This window comes from Lacerta agilis, chromosome 9 (genome assembly GCF_009819535.1).
Source record: "Lacerta agilis isolate rLacAgi1 chromosome 9, rLacAgi1.pri, whole genome shotgun sequence".
Taxonomy (NCBI): domain Eukaryota; kingdom Metazoa; phylum Chordata; class Lepidosauria; order Squamata; family Lacertidae; genus Lacerta; species Lacerta agilis.
In genome coordinates, this window is record NC_046320.1 from 25,275,157 (window position 1) to 25,297,451 (window position 22,295).

Consider the following 22,295-nt stretch of genomic DNA (forward strand, 5'->3'; position numbering starts at 1 on the left):
AGTTCACTGGGAATACAATCAGCTGCCACCTTGATATGTCCTTATATTGCACAAAACTCGTTTGCGTTAATGGCTACAGAATAAGTGGAGCATATTGTATCCTACAAGGGCAATCAATTGCCAACAAAACTGGATTCCAATTCCAGATGGACTGCTTTGTGCGCCACTCAAGACATTGTTTCACTTGTTGGCTGCATTAGGCAAGATACATACCGTTGTTGTTTTTTAAAAGGCAAACATAATGTTATGCACTTGAAATGAGAGAAATGTAAAATGTACTGTTGTCAAATGAAACGTGCTCTGTCCCTCATCCCCTACTTTTAAATCAATGTTAAGGTCTTCATGTATTCATCTCTTCCACTCAAGTTGTTTCTAAACAAAAACGCTAGCCTTTGTTTGTGATTTTATGGCTGTTTTCAGATGAAATTAAAAAAAAAAAACTTGTTCCACTAATAAAGGATTCATTAAAACCAACATTAATGTTCAGATGGAAAAATGCCCAGTTTGTCAAAGCAATTTATTATGCAGCACCACAGGAGGCAAAGCAGTTCACAGAACAAGTGCGACTCCAGTGGACCTGTTACTGAACACAGAAGGTCTGGTTATTATGATGTCCTTGAAATGCTTAAAGAAATTGAGCCCACTTATTAAAAGGGGTGGGGAGGAAAAAAGATGCAGTGTTTGAAGTACTCGAAGAAAGGGATTAGGAAGAGTGCTGTGGCTGTCCATGTAAACAGCTTTTCTATTCCAGCATGTTTTTTAGATACATTTGGATCAGAATTTCTACACAGAGGACTCGTTTTGGGGACACACGAACCCTTAACACCCCTAGACTAGATTCAGATACTAACTGGTGATGCCTTGAAATTAATTATCAACGTGTCAACTGTGTTCTCTGTCTGGGGTCAGCATGGTTATTTTTCATCTCATCCCTAGGATTCAGTGTGAGTCACAATTCTTATTGTTAGCATCTATCTGTCGTTGGGGTGGTGGATGCAAGAGTCTGCCTTCGGGGGGTAAAGTCAAACCATTAGCGAGTTATGGCACCTGCTGTCACTGTAGAAACCGACATGGGAGAGACATGTTTTATTGTAGGTGGGGCAGATGAAGGCGCCCAGTTGTGTGTTGCAGGTGCACCATGGCGTTTCTCCTTGCTGAGCTCCCCCCAGCAGTATTTTCATCTCTGGTCACTGCTGTGGCCTGTGCAGTTGTCCCATGTGTGATAATTGCCCACAGCTCTGGCAAAAGTTACCATTGACCAGGGGCAAAACTAGGCTTTATTTCACCCAGGTCAAAGACCCAGTTTGGCACCCACCCATACATGTGTATGGCCATTTGCATACACACACACAGGCTGGGAGCCTCAAGGGCACCCCTCTGGATGCTTCACCCCAGGCAAAAACCCTGGCTAGCTCCCCCATAGCTACAGCTCTGCATTAAAACACAAATATCATGCAAATCACGTTTATTGATAAAGTTCAGTCATTTTATGAAAACCTGTTGTAACCAGCACAAAGCAAAGGTACTGGGAGTCACTGTTCGTTGGTTCGGTGATAGTAGACCTCTGGCAGCTGTGCTGCACATCAAGTTCAAAGCATTAGAGAGTGCCACAATAAATATGCATTGTGATCGCTTTGTCTTTAGTTTACTAGGTCAGGAGCAGGTAGTGGCACACCATGGAGAGGCTGGCCGGCTACACTCTTGGCCATGACGAAGCCTGTCCTTGTTCAAGAATGCCACAAATTGTTACTGCCAATACCAGACTAGGATCTGAGCTCCAGGTTGGCCACCCATAGGCTAAGTAAGCACTAACTAAGGATTTCTATTCTGTGCTATTAGATCATATTAACACCTTTAGCTACACATAGCATATAATAAAGGTGTTTAAACAACACCCCTCTCTATGTTCAGTAAATGCATAAGGGAAGGAGTATAATTGTGTTACTACTAGCCACAAACAATATTCAAAGGTAAACCATAGTTTAGTGCAAATGAGCAAACATATGGGCTCCTGAAGATGTTTGCAGGTAGGACTCATCTACAGGTAGGTGAGCTTGGTGAGCACTTCCCACTTACTTAGAGGAGTTGTACAGAAGAGGACATATAGACACCCCCAACCATTATGACAAAATGTGCATTGTTAGGAGCAGAGGCAAAGCAAGCAAAATCCTGTCCCCCCATCATGCATGTCTAAACACCCCTATTCTAAACATCACCAAAATTGAGTTATCCAAACAAAGCAGCAGTTCCTAGTATACACAATTTAAAATCCTAAGATATCTTAAGTAACAGTGGAACTTATCATTGTGGAACATTCTCATTATGAGGGTGGTTTTCATAAAAGCTTTCTCAATCCTGTTCTTTCTTGAGTCACAATATACTGTAGATAGTTTTGTGGTGGGAGCTATCATTTTCTATGCTTCCAGTCTACAGTGCTCCTGGGCGCATGGAAATGTATATCTATGAGATGGCCTTGTTAATTTTATGTTATTACCTTTTAATTTCAGTGTACATGTTGGAATGAATCAGGCTGTCATGTCACAAGGATCAGCAATTTGGCCTGAAACAAGAGTTTCCTTTTAAGACTGAAGAGTAATGCAAGAGCCAACATTTTTCTAAACAGTTCACATAAAACACGCTTGTCTATTGAACGATGTAAAGAAAGTTACCTAAGAGGCTTGTTCAACATACATTTCAGTAGCATCACTGCAGTCTTGTACTGCCAAAGGAGATAAGGACAAGAAAAAGCCCCTGTAAGAAGCCAACACTCAGAAGATCAAGGTGTGCTCAGAAATACTGGGAAGTCAAACTTTTATTCCCATAATGCTCCTGTTGTGCCGCTTATGTAAAGTATTAAAACAATAGAGTTCATCTTTCCTTTGTGATCAGAAATTCTCTTTTTTCCTTTTTTCCTTAAAGATTTTCTCACTGTCCTTATAAATTAGATATTTTCTATTACCCGATGCCCACGGCCATACAGTATCTCAAGGATACAATATTAATTATCTAATACATACTGTATCTAGTCTTTCAAAGGATCTTTTTTGTGTTTCAATTTGCAACATTTCTGCAAGGTGCTTCCTCAAAGAAATCACCCTATTCCTTCTTTCATTTGCCCAGCAGATCATCATGTGAGCTTGCTTTATTTATTGCCGCTTCTGGACTTTGAGAATATCTCGTTTGGCTTTATCTTTTAAGCCCTAACATTCTTTGACTGACCTGTGGCAGAAATCTGAAAGGTAGTGTCTTGCTCTATCCCAACATGGCTGCCTCCCCACTCCCTTAGTGAATATTTCAATTGGCTTCAGTCTTTTGAGTTCTTCAAATAATCCTAGTTACAACAAAGTTCTTAACAGCGTCAATCCTGCCACTGAGCCTTTCATGTTTTCCTTTCATCAGCCTTCAAATGCTACCAAGTTTTCCCCTTTTCTACCCTTGAGAACTTCTACCCTTGAGGACTTCTCCCCCAGTGAACTTTGCTTTTCCATTCATGCTTCTGTGGGGTATAGCCAAACTAACACAACAGATTGTGTGTCACGTGTAAACAATAAAAGGAGAAATTCATTTTTGACCACCCTTGCCCTTGCATTTTACTAACGCAACAAAACATATTTGTTCTCTTTCAAGGGGGGATTTTGCACAGGCATGATGGTGCCATCAGGTAATGCCTTCTACTTATGAACTATCTGTCAAAGATCAAATGAAACTGACAGAAATTTAATATTACTTGACATCACCTCAAACTCCCAGCTACTCCCTCTGCAGTGTCTACAGAGTCCTATGCCACAGAGAGTCTCCAAACTCATCTTCTTTAGGCAGCAAAACACATGGGGGAGTTGAAGGCTAAGCCTCTTCAAGGGCCCTGTCTGCCTGTTGATACTGAAGTCCTGTTTGTTGTTGCACTGACTACAAAAGACTTTGAGCTTCCAGATTGTGTGTGTGTGTGATTATACAAGCTCAGCAGCTTGTGTAATGCAAATTTACGCAGTGTTGGTGTGGGAGCTTATTAGCACCAAACCCCTATATTTTGAGGTGGGTGGTTAGACACTCAAGATAGGTTTTGCAGGTGGTATTGATTTTCACACTTTTTATACCTGTTTGCTCCTCCTCTGAACACAACCTAGCCATTTTGTTTCTGGCAGCATGAGTGTTGCAAGCATGCCTATTTCTACCAGTGGCTGTAGGCTGAACTGTACAGTGGTACCTCAGGTTACAAACATCTCAGGTTACAAACACTTTGGGTTACTGGCTACGCTAACCCGGAAGTAGTACCTTGGGTTAAGAACTTTGTGGGAGGCCCCATTAGCTAAAGTGGTACCTCAGGTTAAGAACGGTTTCAGGTTAAGAATGGACTTCCGGAATGAATAAAGCTCGTAACCAGAGGTACCACTGTATTTGAAAGATCTGTGGAGACCATAATCGCAGTACATTGATCACAAGCCTCCATTTTGCCTATTGTATATTGGCTTGCATTGATATTTATTTCCTCTTTCTTTTTTTTGATAGTCCAGTGAAGCAACACTTCTTTCTCCACCTTCTGTACTCCTCTCCCTCCCAGTGCTGGTGGTTCATAATGGTATGTGATTTCCCCCCCCCCCCCTTACCCACCTCTCCACCAAAAAGTGATCAAAACATTGCTGGATGATGGAAAAACTGGTTAATTTTTCAAGATACATTTTTCATGGTTATAAAGAAAACCATATTAAATATCCCCCCAACTCATCTATTGTAGTTAAACTAGACTGAGTAGTTTTGCTGATATGCAATATTTATGGGTTTGGGTATTTGCACATTTATTAATTTCAAAAGTAAATGAAGCAATCATAAGGACTTAAGCAGAGCCTGCTGGAGTGGGGCAAAAGCCTATCTAGTCCAGCATTTTGCTCTCACAATGGCCAACCAGATGCCCATGGGAAGCTGGCAAACGGCACTCTCCTCACCTGTGAATCCCAGCATCTGGTATTGAGAAGCATACTGACAGTGGATGTAGAACTTTATCATAAAAGGACTTACACTATCCATGTCAGCATACCCTCTGACAACAACAATTTATTATTTACTGGTATACCTTGTCCATCTGACTGGGTTACCCCAGCCTCTCTGAGCAACTTCCAACACATATAAAAACATAATAAAATATTAAACATTAAAAAACTTCCCTATACAGGGCTGCCTTCTAAAGGTTGTATAATCACTTATCTTCTTAGCTCGGGGGTTCTCAGAACTCCATACCCTTCAACAGTTCTCTGATGAAAATAGGGATATCCTAAGGAAAAGCAGGGCATTCTGGGATCAAATTAGAAACCCAGACAGCTTCTGTAAATCCAGGACTGTCCCTAGAAAATACGGACACTTGGAGGGTCTGTGATTTCTATTCTGCTGGGTTACTTTTGGTTTCTAGTCTTGGCCACTGCTCCCATCTGCCCCTCAAAAAGCAGGGCCTGTCGTAGCAGCACACCCATGCTCCATACCTGATCTCAAAAAGGCATCACCACTCCTTTGTTTACATTATCATTGTCTTTCTAAGCTTTCCAAATCTTGTAATATCTGGAAAAAGTTGCATCATTGGATCAGAATGAGCAGCATTCATATGAGCTACCTGTTGGTCCAGGAAAGCTCTCCTTCAGAAAAGTGCAGCAAGTCTGAGACTGGCAGCGACAAAAGGAGTGGTTTCAGAGATCACTCTAAACCTCTTGTGGACAAGCTGGCAAGCACCCAGCCCCTTCTTCCCTGCAGACACCCGTGAATGCCACACAAGGCCAAGGCCATCAATAAGGTAGACTGAGGAAGCCACCTCAGGTGGCAGAATCCAAAGGTCACCTCCACTGTTGCCCCCACCAGAGAAACAGCTGCAGTGGCATCTGGGTTCTGGCGAGAGTCCTGTGATATCTCTTCAGCTCTTGTGAGATTTCACCAGAACCTGGAAGCTGCAGCTGAGCAACCCCATTAAATGAGGTGGCGGGCACTGCACGTGTGCCAGGTGACACGTTCTTGTTTTGCCTCAGGTGGCGAAAAGGGATGGGCCACAGCTGGTGCCACCCAATACTGCCCTTCTGCCCCCTTAGCTGCAAAGGGCTTAGTGTTCTGCAGCAAATCCTTGTACAATACCACACAGGTAAAATCCTAAATGTGAGTAAAAGGGCAATGTGCTCAAACAGCTAGGGATCATGCCCAAGTAGGATATGCATATTGCTGAAAATTTTCTTCTAAGGACCCTGAAGAAAGTGCCTGCCTCAGGACTCCAGACACCAGGAATCACAGCTGCACTGCTGCAGGGGACAGGCTAGCCAGGACCTCAGAGTGAGACCCCCTCCAAAAAACACCCAAAGCCATGCAGAGATCCCACAGACCCATGGCTTCATATGTCTCCCTCTGTAATGAGGATGAATTTTGCCTTAAGAACCCTTCCTTACTCATCAGATAAATTGTGTCTCGCAGACAGAGTGCACAGAGCAAGTATACACTGCACAAAAACGGGGCCACTGTTTCGTCACAAACCTCCAAAATACAGGTTGTATTGTTGAAGGCATTAGCTTGAACGTATTCTTGGGCAACATTTTATACACGCCATAAATACTGATACGAGTCCAAGTGCTTAAATTAACTTCCATGAGAGGAGTGTACTATTCACTCAGGATTTCAGAGTGATCACTGAGCTGTTTATTCCTAGATTGGTAGTCCTCTTAAGCAACATAGCATTTTATATTTTGTATAATGGGATATTTGTGAGGAAGCAACTTCCAGCATGTCATGGCCTACTTTTGAAGGGGAAACCTGATGAATCTATACTAAAAAGTGAATGCAAAGTACAACCAACATTCCTAAAACGATTAGAGCTTTAACTCCAACCTTTCATCACTTCACATATTCCTTAATCTTTACTTTCCTGTGTCTTTTGTTCCTTATAAGATTTTGCTGGGTTTTGTTACAGGTTTTCGGGGGTGCATAATATACTGTAAAGCACCACCATGCTTTCTTTTACCTTGCTGTTAAATATTTTCTTTTTGAATGGCCTTTGTTTAAAGGCAGGTGAAGCAGTGGTCCAACTAAGATGCTAGCCACTATCCTAGGGTTCACACCAGTGCGAACATAGTTGCAATCCTATGCTGAACCAGCACCCCAGGGGTCAGCAAACTTTTTCAGCAGGGGGCCAGTCCACTGTCCCTCAGACCTTGTGGGGGGCCAGACTATATTTTTTGGGGGGGGGGGAATGAACGAATTCCTATGCCCCACAAATAACCCAGAGTTGCATTTTAAATAAAAGCACACATTCTACTCATGTAAAAACACCAGGCAGACCCCACAAATAACCCAGAGGTGCATTTTAAATAAAAGGACACATTCTACTCATGTAAAAAAAACACTGATTCCTGGACTATCCGTGGGCCAGATTTGGAAGGTGATTGGGCTGGATCCGCCCCCTGGGCCTTAGTTTGCCTACCAATGACCTAAAGCAACACAAATCTGCCAATGTAGCAATACCCACAGGCACCCCTAGCATATCCCCTGCTACCCACCGGTCTTGATGTTGCACGCCAGCAAGACTCCCTTATTACTGTACTAGGCACGGGACACACCGACTGATGTGTGAGAACAGTTGGGTGAGTCAGCTTCCCTTATGACATCAACATATGCGGTATCATATGCAATCCTGTACGAAGGCAACCACCCAAGCATACAATGAACAACCACAAAGCTACAAAGAGACCACTTCCTTAGTGCAGACTACCATGGAGCAGAGGACAAGAGGGCAGCAACTGGACTGCAATGGCCACACATTCCAGGGCTTTGACACACTCCAAGATGAAACATAGGCAGCCTGAAAATCATCACCATTTTCCAGCAAAGATAGAGCCAGGCGTGAAAGGAAGAAATGGTATTCCAACTGGAGCACCCAATCAGCTATGCAGCCTGGGGAGTAAGAGATATCTTTGAAGAACCCCTGGGCTTTGCAGAAGGGGAGTTCAAATCCCTGCTTTCAGAATAGTGCTCTAACCACCAACTTTTTTTTTTTTTTAATGACAGATCCTGAAGTTGAGGCTCCAGTACTTTGGCCACCTCATAAGAAGAGAAGACTCCCTGGAAAAGACCCTGATGTTGGGAAAGATGGAGGGCACAAGGAGAAGGGGATGACAGAGGATGAGATGGTTGGACAGTGTTCTCGAAGCGACTAGCATGAGTTTGGCCAAACTGCGGGAGGCAGTGAAAGATAGGCGTGCCTGGCGTGCTCTGGTCCATGGGGACACGAAGAGTCGGACACGACTGAACGACTTAACAACAGCAAAAATTCAGCCTACAGAAACATATTATGTTTTCATTTCACTCTGCCCTGATGGATGACCTCCCTGGAGAAAGAGTGAGTGTGATGCTTTAGCTGCTGTAGGATCTGAATGAATCTTTGTTTGCGTCAGCCATTGGCCATAGCAATAAAACAACAATACGATATACAAAGAATAGAAATAAAAAGTCAATTATATTCTAGGATTTTGAATCAAGTCAAATAGTGGATCTTATTCTAATTGCCCCAGCTAAAAATCTTGCAACCTTTGCTGTCACCTGCTCATCTTGATCTGCCAAGAGAAAGGATACTGTGGCAGTGGTTGGGCGATCCAGAATGGACAATAAAAGAGGGGTGATAACCTCATTCCTCAAGTCTGCTGTAGGATCTCTCAGTAGCCATTGATGCCTTTGATGCCCAAAGTTGTGGGGTGTCCTCCTGGACTATATTCTTGTGGGTTGGAAGTTGGGGGCAATGTTTTCCGGTGGTTCTGCTCCTACTTGCATGACTAAGTCACAAAGAACAGTACTTGGGGCACTCTATAACTACATATTGGGAGCTGTATTAGCAGGGTGCTGCAAGGCACTATTTTGCCTCCAATGTTATCTAGCATGTATATGAAGCCATTAGGAGCAATCCTCAAGATGTCTGGGGCACACCGCATGCTGATGACGCCCAGGTCTATTTCCACATTAAATCTGAGTCAGAAGAGGCCCAGTGAAAGTTGAGCCAGTGGCTGGATGCAGTGCTGGAGTGGATGAAGGCCAATAGGTTGAAGCCAAACCCTGCCAAGTCAAAGACATGGTGGGTAAGAGAATTGGATTCCTAGGCCTGAGAATTGGGGAGTTTGCCTATTCTATGTGGGGGTTGCATCTGATGGAGCAGGAATGCAGCTTGGGGCTGCTCTTGGATTCATTGTTGTCCATTGAGGCCCATGTGGCCTCTGTGGCAAAGAGCATCTAACATCAGCTTCAGCTGCTTTTGCCAACTGCATCCTTTCCTGCACAGGAATAATTTGGACAAACAATAGTCCAAATAAGACATTACTGGTGTAATGCATCCCATGTTGAGCTTCCCTTGCAGCTGGTCTGGAGGCTACAGCTGGCATAGAATATCACAGCCTCGGTGGTGAGTGGTGCTCTTTATTGGGCACATATCACAGCAGTGCTAAAGGATCTGTCAGTTTTAATGTTCTGCTACTTACATATTTGCCCCTCTACTGCTCAGTAAGGACATTAAGACCAACAAATTGAACCCAGTTAACTTGCTATGTCCTGATTATTGGCTTGTGATAACATGGCACCAGTGTTGTGAAATGCCAACCCCATCAATATAGGCATTCCACCGGCTCTTGAAGACACACCAGTTTAGATAAACATTCCCCTGGCCTGAACATGAAACTTCTGATTTGTTTTAATTCTTAGATGCCCGCCTTTGGGACTAAAATGGATGAAGTCAATGCTTTTTTCCTGGTGGTATCTGCACCCCCCCCCCATCAGAGCCTTGCACCTTGAATAATATTTGTAAAGCTTTTTGTATGAATTCAGTAACAATGCTATAATGCAGTCTTCTGATGCCATTTGCTTTTGTGCGAATTCTTGTGTAGCACAGTAAGTGTATGGTATAAATCAATAACCTTAGGTCAAAATGTTTTCTAGACCCTATTTGGAAGCAGATAGACTGAGCAACAGAATACAAATAATAATCTCTGGATTGGAAACAGATCCCCTAAATTCAGAGGAACTGCTTTCATTGGGTGCTTGCAGCTTTTTAAAGAACTGTATCTGGGTGATTTGTTCCACATGTGCAAACTGGTTTGCATAGCTAAGTCTTCGTGTACACTCTTGTTCTTGTACAAGTGCCATGCACAGAGAAGCACAAGAAGTCGATTGTCTTGTGCATTCAACACTATGGATCATGGCATTTGTCTATGGAAACTGGTCACAAAATAGTCACAAATTTTAAACACTTGCTGGAAATGTTATTATTCTGCCAGGCCTTTGCTGGCAGTTAAGAATACATCCTACCACAACAGTTAATTGATGTCTGCTTTTAACTTCTTTTTTCTTTGTCTTTATTGTATGGCTTTATGTTTTATGACACAGCAGTATATAAATATTTTTAGAAATAAAATTTATATATGGGATAAGCAGGGCATGCTCTACTGCTAACCAAAATAAGATAACAGAAATTGACTTTTTAAAACAAACGAGGAATGTTCCTTCATTGACAATGGATATTTCAGGAATGTAGCTAAAATGATCCTGTAGCCTACTTTATGTATCGCTGCTTCTACACTGTGCTCTAAAAGGGTCAGATATATAACAAAGCCTATTTAAATTTAATTTTATATAAAGCACATGAAAAAGATCTTTTGCAATCTTCTCTGTGGTGGTGAAAGAAAAGAAGAATGAAGGAAAGCCTTTGGGTGTATATATACATATATTGAGGAAGTCTAATAATACAGATTATAGGAAAACAGTATACCTTTCTTTACAAGGCCTTGATTTGCAACCCTGAAATCTCAGATTTAGCCATTACAATGAAGTCCTGTTGCAGACAGAGCTGGTTTTTTATCACCACTTAAAATCTAATTAATCCGTATTGAAGCACAAAGATTTCTGTTGTTTTTTTGAGGTTAGGGGTCATAGAGCGTTCTTTGTTCATCCTCAGACTTGTAATCACCAGGCATTGGGATATAATTTTACCAAGCAAATTGGAAGGTAACAGATCAAATCCTTATCACAAAACCTAACTCATGGTTAAGCAGAGTCCTTCGTCCTTTACAAGAAACATTATATTCAGGAAGAACAAAAACACATTTCAGAGCTTGGAAAGGGTTAATATGCAAAAGTTTATATTCAGGGCATGAAAGAGCTAAAGATCATCAGAGCTGCAGCCGCCATATAAAGTAGCAAGTCTTATAGAGTTGGCCAAGTTTTTCCGGCCAGGCGTTTTCTGCCTTTAGAATGGCTTTAGTGTACCGAACCATGATGCAGTTAGCTGGGATTTTATTTTGTTTGTTGGGATGGGTGTTATCCTGCCTCACTACCTATTTACCTCAGTGGAAAAATCTCAACTTGGAATTGAATGAATTGGAGATCTGGACAATGGGACTCTGGCAAGCCTGTGTAGTTCAAGAAGAAGGGGGAATGCAATGCAAGGAATTCGATTCTTTTTTGGCTTTACCCCCAGAGCTCAAAATTTCAAGGATTCTGATGTTTGTATCTAATGGATTAGGACTTTCAGGCCTCTTGCTCTCAGGTTTCGGACTCGACTGCTTGAAGATTGGTGAACGACAACTGGACCTAAAGAGGAGGTTACTGCTGTTGGGAGGAATATTCTTCTGGATATCAGGAGTTACAGCCATAGTCCCAGTCTCCTGGGTTGCTCACACCACTGTGCAGGAATTTTGGGATGAGAATATTCCAGACATCGTTCCCAGGTGGGACTTTGGGGAAGCACTGTTTGTAGGCTGGTTTGCTGGATTCTGTCTCATCTTAGGAGGCTCAATGTTAAATTGCACTGTCTGTTCTGCTGATGCTCAGTCATCCTCGGTCCATTATACAGTGGCAGAAGAGCAAGATAACTGTCAGTACCTGGAAAGTAACAACAGACCCCAAAGCCTACGAGTTTGAGAGAGACAGAAAGGATTCTTCTTTCATTTTCAGACACTTAAAACACACGAGCCAGAACCTTGTTCCAATTAAGATTCAAAGGACTCTTTGTTCCTTAGCAGATTCATTACACTTGGGCGTCTAAATTTTTATCCCTGCGCTTTTTCTTTCAAGAGCTGTGTTTTATCCTCCTTATTACAAAACTGAGAATGTTGACTTCACCAACAGGATGAGATTAAAATGACTGTGTAGAAAATCACCACTACGTAGATTTTATCTGATTCGTTTAAAATGTAAAATCAAAAAACATCCCAAGTTCAATTTAAGACAGAAAAAAATGTAATATGATACCTCTTATTACACAGCTTCACACTACTAAAGCTAGTAATTAATTTCTATGGCCCACTGAATTTCTTCAACAGTCAAAAAGTACAAGGAACTATTCTGCCTGTAGGTTTCTGCTGCAAGAAACAAATCTAATTCATGCAAAAAGACTTTTAATATTAGTTACAAATTGCCCTGCAACACTGGCAAAATGTTTAAATGATTTCAGTGATAGCATCTATGGAATAACGAGTGACTCATCTTAACACATGGGAAATGCAAAGTCCCCCTCACTCCCTAATCTGAACGCTCTAGTGTCTGCCTATTTTTATATATCTATATATGCAAGTTAGTAGCAAACACAAAACCACCTGTGAGATAATGTGTTAAATGTTGCTCTTGTAAATAATCAATGCTGTTCTTCTCTTTGTAAATAGTTGAGTTTTAAGCATGCATAATCACAATACGTTTCCTAAAATCTGATAAATTTTACATTTATTTTACTACATGAAGGCAGCGTCGTCTTTAGTTTACAGCTTGAAGGAACGGGATTGCTTCGTTCGTGTCCCATGCAATCTAAGTTAACTTTTATTAAGTAGCTTTGTATTACGTTGTTTAATTTATTAACGCCATCAGACACTGAAAAGCTATTCTAGAAAGGGATTGACTATTGTTATTTGAATAGAGACCAAAAACACACACACCATAGTTCGTTATTCAGTTTCAGTGGAGAATGGGCTTTCTTTCTTTGAAACAATGGCTTGGCACTGTTTCTTTATGTGCAAAGTATTTCTATGTCAGCAAATATGAAATATGGCTTCATGTTTTTTAGCAAAACCAAGTAGAATTTCAGTGTGAGAATATGAACATCTGTTTATAGCCAGTATTAACATAACTTCCAAAAGATGTAACTGCAGCAAGTTCAGAAATTAATGCCACAGCTTTTACAACTCCGACTATGTAATTTATGAAAACTTTACAGTATTTAATAGGAAATGATAGCTAGGGTGTTTAATAACTTGCAAGGCTGAAATAGCCTTGGGTTTTATATGATTTGAAGCAAGGTGCCAACAGTACCATGTGAATATTCCAAGAAGGAACTATGTAAGAAGAATTATGTAAAAAAAATGTTAATATTTTCCCTCTAGCTTTGCCTGAAGAAGTCAAAATTTAGAGAATTTTAGCACCTGTGATGAATGGATAATTGCTTGAAGAAAGGACACCAAAGGGACAAAAACAACAACACAAGTGCCATTGTGACTGATTCTAAGGTTTGTCTTGTTCCAGTTTACTTAGTGTACCCATATTGCAGAAATTTGGTGGGACACTTACTCAAAAGATGGCCACCAGATGGGTAGTGTGTTTATTTGTTACTTTAGTAGATTCCTGCTTCTCTGTCCATCTTTCATCAGAGATTCATTCATCATAATTCTGCAATCCATTAGGTCATGGCAGAAACTCAAGATATGATCAGAACATTGAAATCAACAATACAGTCATGGGTAAACTAATATCTTAAGGATGACAGAGGGATGTTGATAAACAAGTACTTTAGAAAAGCATGCTTCCTTTAACTTTTTCTTTTAAACGGAAAAAGCGTCTGCCTGATAGAAAATGTTGATTTTGAGTGAAAATTCTCAAAACTTAAGTGAGTCTATGTTTGTTTATTGGGGTATCTATGTTTCCATGATAATTCGATTTGCAGAACTAGCTGCGTACCATTTGTCACATAATGCATTCCTGTTTCTGCTGGAATAGTGGTAAAACTGTCAGGGGTTTAAGATTATAAACTAAACAGTTCCTATTGGTCAATCTATTCCTAAAAGTATCTAGCATTCAGAAGAACAGTAAAAAGAATGATATTGACTGAAAAGAATTTCCCATTCTGCAAAATGGCAGTGATTTCTTCAGCCCCCATAAAAAGAATAAGCTTTGTTCAATTATATCCTAAGAAAAAGGACATAAGTATGACTCTGGATTTGAGTCAGGTCACTGTCTTCTGATATAACATCCCATTTTTCAGTTGTGGCTGTCAGAACAGAATCATGCAGACATTGCCAGATATTACTGCCAGCCCATGCATTTTACACGGTGGTATGCTGATAAGTATCAGAATACAATTCAAACTATTATTGATAATATTGATCACTTTACCACCAATATTACACAGTCCAAGTCTTATAAAAACACCAAGGAGTCTTTTGTATGCAAAAATCAAAACTTCTGGGCTGCTTTTGTAAAAAAAAAAAAAAAAAAAAAAGAACACAAATGAGCACAAAAGCTTTGTTAAAAAAAAACTGTATTTTTTCCAATCACTGAAACACATGGAAAGTGCAGAGATGAAAGTTAATCTAGGTGATGTACATATGCACGTTTACAGACAACATTAGCACAGAAAGACATTTGTGATATAACCTGATTAAATATTTAGTTCAGTCCTGAGCATTTTTTTACTTAAATGTAACAAGAAGGCAAAAAGTTGAAATTTGATTTTCATTCTATAAATGATTTGCTATATACTTTGTTCAGTTGGCTAAAAAAATAATATTGCCTTGTACCTGTAATACTTAAAATTTGATATATAGAACTGTACTAACATACTGATAATGGGAACATGAAGATTATTATATTTCTTATATCCTATGAAGGGTAAATCCTACAATAAAAGCAGTATCTGTATAACATGAAATGTGGCTGGTATTTTTTTTAATCAGTGTCTCATCAATGTTATTTCATTACTGTATATAAACTGAGTTCAAAAGACAAACCAACAAACCCAGACCAGTTCAAAATTTATTCCTAAAAATGAGTTGATATTACTGTAGTCTGACAAAGTCAGAAGATGTATTACTGCAGTGACAATTGCTTTCATTTTATAAATGAGCAAATTTTGCAGAACTACCAACAATATTATTTCTGCCAATGTATTCATGATTTATCAGAGAATCCTTTTTGGTTCCCTCTGAAATTCTCTCTCTCTGTGTGTATGTATGAACAGCTTCTCTGCTAAGAAACCAGAAACTGTATACATTTCTCACAGCAGCTTTTTTTTTTTAACCCGTAAATTTTAAATGGCCAGAACTGAACTATATTAAGCAGTACATAAATAAGACTGAAAATAAATAAATCACAAGATACAGCTCTATACATCATTTCTACAAACATTTATATTGTCAAACTGAGAAGCTGAAACAGTCAAACTTCATTTCTATATTAAACAATTTGAAACTTTAGCTTTTAGAGATTGACCTCATCAGAATACATGGCATGTACGTGTTTAGATTAGGCCTAAAAAAGAGAGGTAAAGAAAAAGGGGCACAGTTCACTGACTACCTCCAGGTTTGAAGTAATATTTTAAGAATCTGAATAATTACACAGACTTCTGCATAATAAGAGAGCACTTGGGGAGATTTACAAAAATAAATTAAGGCACAAGTTTTTCCCCCCATCAGGATTTCCAAAGATGGCAACAAACATATTTTAGTTATGTTCCCCTAATCTTTCAATGAGACAATTACATTCTGGCAAAAAAAAATATGACATAATTTATAATAATGTTGCAAAATGGTCAGTGTTCTAATAGTCTAGCCCTTTTGTTTCCTTGCTGGATTTCATATATAGTGTGTGCACGTATGATTCATATACATAACCAGTCATTTATTTGTGCTCATCAAAATGCTTCCAAATAGTTCAGCCAACTTGCAAAATGGTGTCTGAAAGCCCATATTTTGTAAGAAATATTTATGAGGCTTACAGTTTGATCCTATAAATGCCTACACAAAAGCCCTATTGAGTTCCGTGGAGTTTGCACTCTACTAAGTGTGCATAGGATTTCAGTCCTGATTCAGCAAAAGTAGCTCACTGCTGCTGGTTCTCTCAAGTGCTCTCCTCTGGGCTGCTCATCACAGCAGCCGTCAAGCTGAAGGTAGACAGAGCTTTGCCAAACCCCACTGTGACGACCTCAGACTTGATCAGCAATGTGCTTCCCGGTGACATTCAGAGCCCATCACTGGTAGTGCTAATATACACATAACACATTTGCAGATATATGCCTCTTTTTAAAGTAACCAGATTGTTACCAGTTTGAATTCTGACAAGCACATTCATATCGTCTTTTACCTTTTATCAATACAAATTCCTGTTTAAACAAGTTAAGGTTCCGATTCCATGGATACCTTGATCATGCTTATTGTGCCATTATTAAACACATCATTTTAAGTGCTTCATATCATGAGTTTTCTTAGAAGAAACACACACACACACACACACACACACGGTACTTAAGAGCAATGAATTTCCTAAGAACCACTCCTTTGAAAATTGCATGGGTCTGTTTGGGCTTTATCAACGTGACTTTTCCTACAGCCTACTGGCTGTAATACTAAACAAACTATATTATATTCATGGGTTAGTTTTATCTTTCAGTTTATCTTTCAGCTCAGGTTTAAATACTTTGTGCGTGAACCTGAGTCCCATTTCAGAAAACAGCTGCCCTTTGGGTAGTTTCAGTTTATAAACACATTTCAGGGTTACAGACTTGCCCCATATTACTTCTCCTAGGTTATAGATGCAGAGAACATTAGGAAAAACCCAAATATAGCCCAAAGTCCAGTACATTCACAAAATAATACTCCTGCAACTCAGTATCGCATGCCGCTTCCTTCATACCAAGACAGAAAGGAAAAGAACTGGGTTCAACATTGAAAGTTCCAATGTGGGTGACACAAATATAAACAGCACCTGTTTGCTTGAGGCAGTCTTGCTGTTTTGGAAGAGGGCTCGTGTTTGCTGCTAGCTACAAAAAAATAATAATCACACTTTGTACAAAAATATTGCATGGCTTAACAGCCATCTTCACAGTCTGCTCTTGTGAAAAAACAGTGAAATAAAACCGCCTGTTGAACACAATATTTCTCAACAAACACAGTGCAGTTCAACAGGATATACACACTTGGTACAGCCTTTGTTCCTTGATCCATCTTTACAAAAAAGTAGCATATCTGTAATACATACAAACTGTACAAAATTAGCATCATGTACCAGAAATATTCTACTTTGGTTTTCTGGTGTGGAAGATTTAGGCAGAGGAAGAGAGAGAAGGCTTTCTCTTGCCTTTATATAGATATATATTTATATGTATATGCATATATAAAATCTACCAGTACATAGTATATACCACCACATAATGTACTGTATTTTTTTTTTTTTACAAACAGTATCTAGGCTTGGATGTAAAACAGTAGGCTTTATAATCATGGAACTATACTACAAAAAACTGTCATCTTAAAATAAAAAAGATGAACGAGTAGAAAAACAGGTTGTGGGGAGAAGCATAGTTAGACATCATCAGCTGGCAGAGATGGTATGCTGATCTTTGCTCTTGTGAAGTATGCAATCTTCTCCCTTGAAAAAGAAGGAAGTGGTTAAAAAAAAAGAAAAAAGAAAATCACAGTGAACTCTAACATGCAAAGTAAAAGCAATGTAAGAACTGAGTAACACATTTCCACCCATCCAAGCAAATCTCCGTATAATTCATTCTGATTACTTGAAGTCTGTGAGGGCAGAGAGACTTTCTGTTGGTCATCAGGACAAGAGATGCCTGTTCCACCTGCCTTGCCCCAGAATCCAGCCCTGGGAGCCTTTCCCAGACCATGAATTTGAGAACAGCAGAAGCAGCTGGGAAGAGATCAGGGATATTTTAAAAGTAATTTTATAAGTTGTGTGTGCTTCTTTTTCAATCTGATCCTTTTACATGGTTTTGTTTGTTTTGTGGTATGTTATGCATTGAAACTTGCCATTATTTTTATTGATTAGTAATTAGTAGTTCCATATTGTAAATGATAAGTGTAAACTGTTTAATTATTTGCTGATTATTTTACTGTGTACTATTAGATTCAAATGGATTATTGAATATTGCTATATAAGTTTGTCTATTTTAAAGTTACTGTGACTTTTTATATTGGATCAGATTGTTATTATTAATGTTTGATGTTGTATTAAGTTTTTGTATGTGATGGAAACCCAGAGTGGCTGGGGCAACCCAGTCAGATTGGGGGGGGGGGTATAAAAATTATTATTATTATTTATTTATTTTTAAAAACGGTAAAAATGAATGTCCTACCAAGGATGCTGTTTCTATTCCAAGCCATACCAATTTTGGATAAATTGGACTGTTTTAAAAGATGGCAAAGGGACCTATCGAAGTTTATATGGCAGGGCAAAAAGCCTAGAATCAAGTTTAAGATTTTGACAGACTCTAAAGAGAGAGGAGGCTTTGCCCTGCCGGATTTAAGACTTTATTTTGAAGCAGCGGCCTTCTGCTGGTTGAAGGATTGGTTTAAACTAGAGAACGTGGACGTGTTGGACTTGGAAGGATATGATAATATGTTTGGTTGGCATGCATACCTTTGGTACGACAAGGTTAAAATCCACAGAACTTTTAAGAATCATATAGTTAGAAAATCCTTGTATCAGGTTTGGATAAGATATAAAGACTTATTGGAGAGAAAGACTCCTAGATGGATTTCACCAGTGGAGGCCAAGGCCTATAAAAGACCGAATATGTCTGCAAGTTGGTTACGATATATGGACATATTGCAGCAGGAAGGGGACTCATTTAAGCTGAAAAGCTATGATCAAGTCAAAAGTCAAGTCCCCGACTGGCTGCAATATCACCAGGTACATGAAACATTTAAATTGGATAAAAAAATTGGTTTTCAAGTGGAAAAATCAAAACTGGAAACAGAACTGATCGAATCGAACTCTAAAAACCTTTCCAAGATGTATAATTTGTTGCTAGAGTGGCATACGAAAGATGAATTGGTTAAATCGACAATGATAGATTGGGCGAAAGATGTGGGACATAATATTATGATGGATGACTGGGAGAGATTGTGGCAGAAAGGTATCAAATTTACTGCTTGTAACAGTTTAAGAGAAAACATAATGAAAATGGTATACAGATGGTATCTGACACCAGTTAAGATAGCTAAGATGAATACTAAAATGTCAGATGTGTGCTGGAAATGTAAACATGCGAAAGGTACCTTTTTTCATATGTGGTGGTCGTGTCCAGGGGTAAATGCTTTCCGGGATAAGATTTATAATGAGCTTAAAAAGGTAATGAAAATTACCTTTAGTAAGAAACCAGAGGCATTTCTCTTGAGCATGACCAATGAAGAGATACCCAGTCAGGACAGAGTATTTTTTATGTATGCCACAACAGCGGCTAGAATTTTATTGGCAAGAACCTGGAAAGGTGAAGAGATCCCAACAGTGGAAGAATGGCAGATGAAGCTAATGGACTACATGGAACTCGCAGAACTGACCGTCAGAATCCGAGACCAGAGGGAGGAGAAGGTGTTGCAGGATTGGAAAAAATTTAAAGACTATTTAGTTAAATCTGTAAAATTGAATATTTGAGCAGAATTAAGCAGAAGATTGGCTTTAGCAGGGTTATGTTAGTTAAAACTGTTTAGAAGAAATTTTTTGTATGAATGATTTAATTGGTAAAAAGTATTTTAAGATTTTTATGTCTAAGTTATGATTTATATTTGATCAAGTAAAGCTAAGTGAATCAAGAAATATGGTAAATGTTAATGGAATAAGATATAAAGCTACCTATAACATATATACGATTTTGAAGACAGTGGAGGGAACAGGGGAAGTCCCCTGAATAGAGAAGAATGCAATAAGAGAATTACAAAGATAAGTGTTGGTTAAGGTTAGTATATGTTTTTCTTTATGTTTGTTTATATTGTTATGGTTTTTATTGTGTTTATGTATTGTGTTTTTATGGTGTTTATGTTTATGTTTATGCTATGTTTTTCTTTGTTTTAATGGAAAATAATAAAATCTTTATAAAAAATATAATTTTTTTTTTTAAAAAATATTATTATTATTAATTAAATTGTACTACTGGAGCAGGGCTCAAATCATAGAGGCCTCAGCCCTCCCTTGAACTTTTTCAATGGTTACCTTAGCTACTGTTGAATAAGGCTACCTGGGTGAATCTTTGACTTCCCTCCCTCTATCAAGGGCCTCATGGTATTCCTGTCTGCTTTCTCCACCGTATCTCTTTGTCTGGGACTACAAGCCTTACTAAGGAAGGTAGTCTGGTATCTAACTCTGCACTGCTGTATTTATTCAGGCTGTCAATCCACTTAGGTTTTGTTCTCAGGACAAATCTTTATTTAGCCAGCTGAATGTCTGTGTCTGCCTGCCTGTCATTCCCCATGCATTTGGTATGCATACTGACCACCTGAGTCTCCTGCTACAAACCAAGAGTCCTATCTGCTGCAGATTACATGAGCTGAGGGAACTTTACAGCCAGTAGAAAAACAGCAAGCATGCTCTCTGGACATAAAACATCTGTTTTCTTGCTGGAGTTGGGGAAAATAAAATCAGTTCTACTACACCTCTACAGTAGAACCTCTACTTACATCCCGCTCTACTTAGGCCCGTTCCAAGTTGCAACCGCGGCAAACCCGGAAGGAAACACCGGGTTTGCCATGATTTGTGCATGCGCAGAAGCGGCTACCAGTCTGCACCTGCGCAGAAGCAGGCTGCCGCCGAACGCTCCTGTGCACAACAGCACTTTTACCAGCGACCCGTTTCACCATAAGGACGGGCCTCCAGAATGGATTGTGGTTGTGAGTAGAGGTTCCACTGTACTTGCATTCTGCCAAGGGGAATCACAGAGCTATGTCTATTTGGATGGCTGTTTCCTCTGGATTATTTGAAGTCATTTGGCTCGTAAATGGATGAAACTGGGGTGAGGATTTACTGATGAAACCATTAATGCCTTTAGCTCCAGCACTCGGAGCTGCAGATTCCACTTCCAATCACTGCACCTTCTTCCCAATGCTCAGAAACCACATCACAAAGCATGCCCTGAAGACATCTTATTTTAAGAATATGCAGCACTCTGAGTTGCATTTATTGAATAGTTAATCCCATGGCATCAACTAATTCTAGAAAGGTGCATACATAAGATGGGAAGGCCAACTGAGAAACTGTTGCAGATTTTTCTCCAGCTCCAAGGAATCAGGGGTCTCTTTACCTGAATGACTGCACCTGCAGCGGCACCTTCTGGCTTTGCTCTCGCAACCGGCACACATCCTTCGACGCTTTCCTCATCAATTTTTCAGCACTTAAACCCTGTTTTTTTTCCTCCTTTGATTGTTCAGCCTGGTGATGGAACAAAATTACAGCTAACAGGTACCAAATGACAATATGACAAGATTCAAGGAGAGAGAGAGAGAGAGAGAGAGAGAGAGAGAGAGAGAGAGAGAGAGAGAGAGAACCTCCCAAAATGTCTTCAACACAACATGCTAATGGTACATAGGGTGGAATTGCAAGCAGAGGAGAGGTGTGCAAACGGCAGCTGGAAGTTGTGCATTGTTCATTTTACAAAAGAAGACATATTGGCACTGCAGCTAAAATGACTTGGGGCCGATTTTTAAACAAGATGTACAACTTCCTGGCATGTCCTTTAAAGGGCTTTTAATCCATGTGCTGGTGCATCTGAAGCTTATGGCCCAGAAGGCAGCTCTATTGGCATGCAAGCTCTGTGTCGCAGAGGCTGGCAGATGGATGGAAAGCTTTTTAAATGAGATGCCAAGCCACGCAAAGCCTGTTTTTGCACACCCAGTATCTCATTTAAAATCAGTCCTTAGGATGAACTAAGAAGCAGGTATGGTCTGGATTTTATAATCAGGCAATGTTCTTCAGCCAAGTGTTTTGAAAACCCTTGTGGCAATTAAGAGTATCTAATATCTCAAACACCCCAAACCATCTTTCATTTATTTACTTCCTGTGATGTTGATTAGTTTTATTAAATGCCCCCTGCTGTGTTAATAAAGTATTTGGTATCTTACTGCCTGTCTCAACTTTTTACTTTAGTACACTAAAAGCCCTAAAGTGCCTATTGACTTTTGCATTTTAATGGACACCGAATTTCTACAGTAAGCACAGCTTTGCCTTCTGGAGTAAACATTGCAAAACTGCAGAGGATGATCCAAGCAAGCTTTTGAAGATCTATAGAAGTACATAGACTTCAACAGTAAGAAATGAAT

At 39.7% G+C, this 22,295-nt stretch overlaps 2 protein-coding genes and 1 long non-coding RNA gene across 4 annotated transcripts in view; 1 reads left to right on the top strand and 2 right to left on the bottom strand.

Annotated features, from left to right (window-relative positions):
• Nucleotides 1–1,132: 1,132 nt before the first annotated feature.
• LOC117053484 lies at nt 1,133–2,878 on the bottom strand. Its single transcript, XR_004427394.1, has 3 exons — nt 2,670–2,878; nt 2,495–2,560; nt 1,133–1,238 (listed from the first exon to the last, which is right to left on the bottom strand). It is a non-coding gene; the product is annotated as an uncharacterized LOC117053484 (long non-coding RNA).
• Nucleotides 2,879–11,193: 8,315 nt separating this feature from the next.
• CLDN22 (claudin 22) lies at nt 11,194–12,195 on the top strand. Its single transcript, XM_033161242.1, has one exon. It carries the CDS (start codon nt 11,248–11,250, stop codon nt 11,914–11,916), a length of 669 nt encoding a protein of 222 aa, XP_033017133.1. The 5' UTR covers nt 11,194–11,247; the 3' UTR covers nt 11,917–12,195.
• Nucleotides 12,196–14,510: 2,315 nt separating this feature from the next.
• The window catches only part of WWC2 (WW and C2 domain containing 2), a 116,392-nt gene continuing 108,607 nt past the window's right edge, over nt 14,511–22,295 (bottom strand). For both annotated transcript variants that reach the window (XM_033160114.1, XM_033160115.1), the window contains 2 exons: nt 21,281–21,408; nt 14,511–17,622 (listed from right to left, as the gene is read on the bottom strand). In XM_033160114.1, coding sequence (XP_033016005.1) covers nt 17,556–17,622; nt 21,281–21,408 — 195 coding nt within the window. In that variant the 3' untranslated portion in view covers nt 14,511–17,555. The remainder of the gene's footprint in view (nt 17,623–21,280; nt 21,409–22,295) is intronic.

Coding starts and splice junctions, on each gene's coding strand:
- CLDN22 (XM_033161242.1), top strand. CDS start 11,248: ATGGCTTTAGTGTACCGAACCATGATGCAGTTAGCTGGGATTTTATTT.